This window comes from Myotis davidii, unplaced genomic scaffold (genome assembly GCF_000327345.1).
Source record: "Myotis davidii unplaced genomic scaffold, ASM32734v1 scaffold982, whole genome shotgun sequence".
Taxonomy (NCBI): domain Eukaryota; kingdom Metazoa; phylum Chordata; class Mammalia; order Chiroptera; family Vespertilionidae; genus Myotis; species Myotis davidii.
The window spans coordinates 497,459-498,770 of record NW_006293848.1 but is presented as its reverse complement, the minus strand read 5'-3'; the positions used below and the strand labels follow the sequence as shown (position 1 = coordinate 498,770).

General features: G+C 33.3%; 1 protein-coding gene across 1 annotated transcript in view; it reads left to right on the top strand.

Moving 5' to 3' along the window:
• The window catches only part of NUP107 (nucleoporin 107kDa), a 44,662-nt gene extending 43,898 nt beyond the window's left edge, over positions 1-764 (top strand). The window contains 2 exon segments of the mRNA XM_006767776.2: positions 1-56; positions 411-764. The exon segment at positions 1-56 is cut by the window's left edge and continues 4 nt beyond it. Coding sequence (XP_006767839.1) covers positions 1-56; positions 411-518 — 164 coding nt within the window. The 3' untranslated portion in view covers positions 519-764.
• Positions 765-1,312: the final 548 nt, after the last annotated feature.

The window sequence follows — 1,312 nt, the reverse complement described above, 5'->3', positions numbered from 1 at the left end:
AGGAATGCCTGCAGTTAGCCGATATGGTATCCTCTGAGCGCCACAAACTGTATCTGGTAAGTTCTAGAGCAACTGCGCTTTTAAATTTTAGTGATTTGGTCAGCTATACTTAGATTTTCTTAAATAGTCTCATTTTAATGATTGTGCCCGTTTTTGTTTTTTGGTTTTTGTTTTGTTTTGTTTTATTTTTTCAAAATATGTATACATTCCTAAGCAGTTAAGAGGTATATAGACTAGCTCAGAGAAACAGCTTTGAAATTCCTAACCATGCTAATGTACTGGCCTCTGGCTACATGAATATTAAAAGGGAATTTCTTCTTGTATTAAGCTAATCAGGTTGATTAGTTGACTATAAGTTCCTACTCTTCTTTGTTCTCATTCTTAACATTTTTCTCTTTTTTAAAAATCAGGTATTTTCTAAGGAAGAACTAAGGAAATTGCTGCAGAAGTTAAGAGAATCCTCTTTGATGCTTCTAGACCAGGGACTTGACCCATTAGGATATGAAATTCAGTCATAATTCATCTACTCTGTGTAATCTTACTAATTTCCATGGTAAATGGAGTTTTTTGTAAAATATACATATTTGTAATTACTGGGGCTTTTCTTTTGCATTACCATGGGGAGAAATGTTTTTAAAATGTAGACATTTGAATTTTGTACTTTTCAGAATATTATGGTGACACTGAAATTTTAGTGTATTATATCAGTATTTCCCTGTGTTTATTAATAAAATTATGTAAAAATTAAAATCTTTTCTTACAAATTCCAGGATTGTTTCTGTTATATAATAAGTAATTAAAATTCCTATTCCATTTTTTCCCTATGATCATAAGTACTCTGGTATCTTAAAATTATGAAGAGGATGGAAAGTAGATTTAAGCCAGGTATGTAATTTCTCATCATAAAATTTAGTATTTCTTTAAATAGTACAGCTAAGAAGATGAATAGAGGAAGAATGTTTTCTAAAATAATATTAAGCTATTGTTTTCTTTACTTTGAAGACATTTCCAGTTTAGTAACTCTCAGCAAGCCTGCCACTGAAATGGCGCATGTACAGACTTGGTGTGGGACCCGGCACACAGTAAACTGAATGACTTGAGGAATGCAAAATGAGTAAAATCTAATTCAGCCTTTTAGGAGGGGAAAGACAATCAATATACACTGTAAATGCCATTAGGAGATACAGCCAACCTGAGCAGAAAGAAAGTACTTCCAGCCAAAAGGTCCCCGAGGAAGTAGCGTTTGGGCTGGGATTTGAGTAATGCACTCAATTTGCAAAAGCAAAGTTAAAGCGCAAGAAGGGTGAGGCAC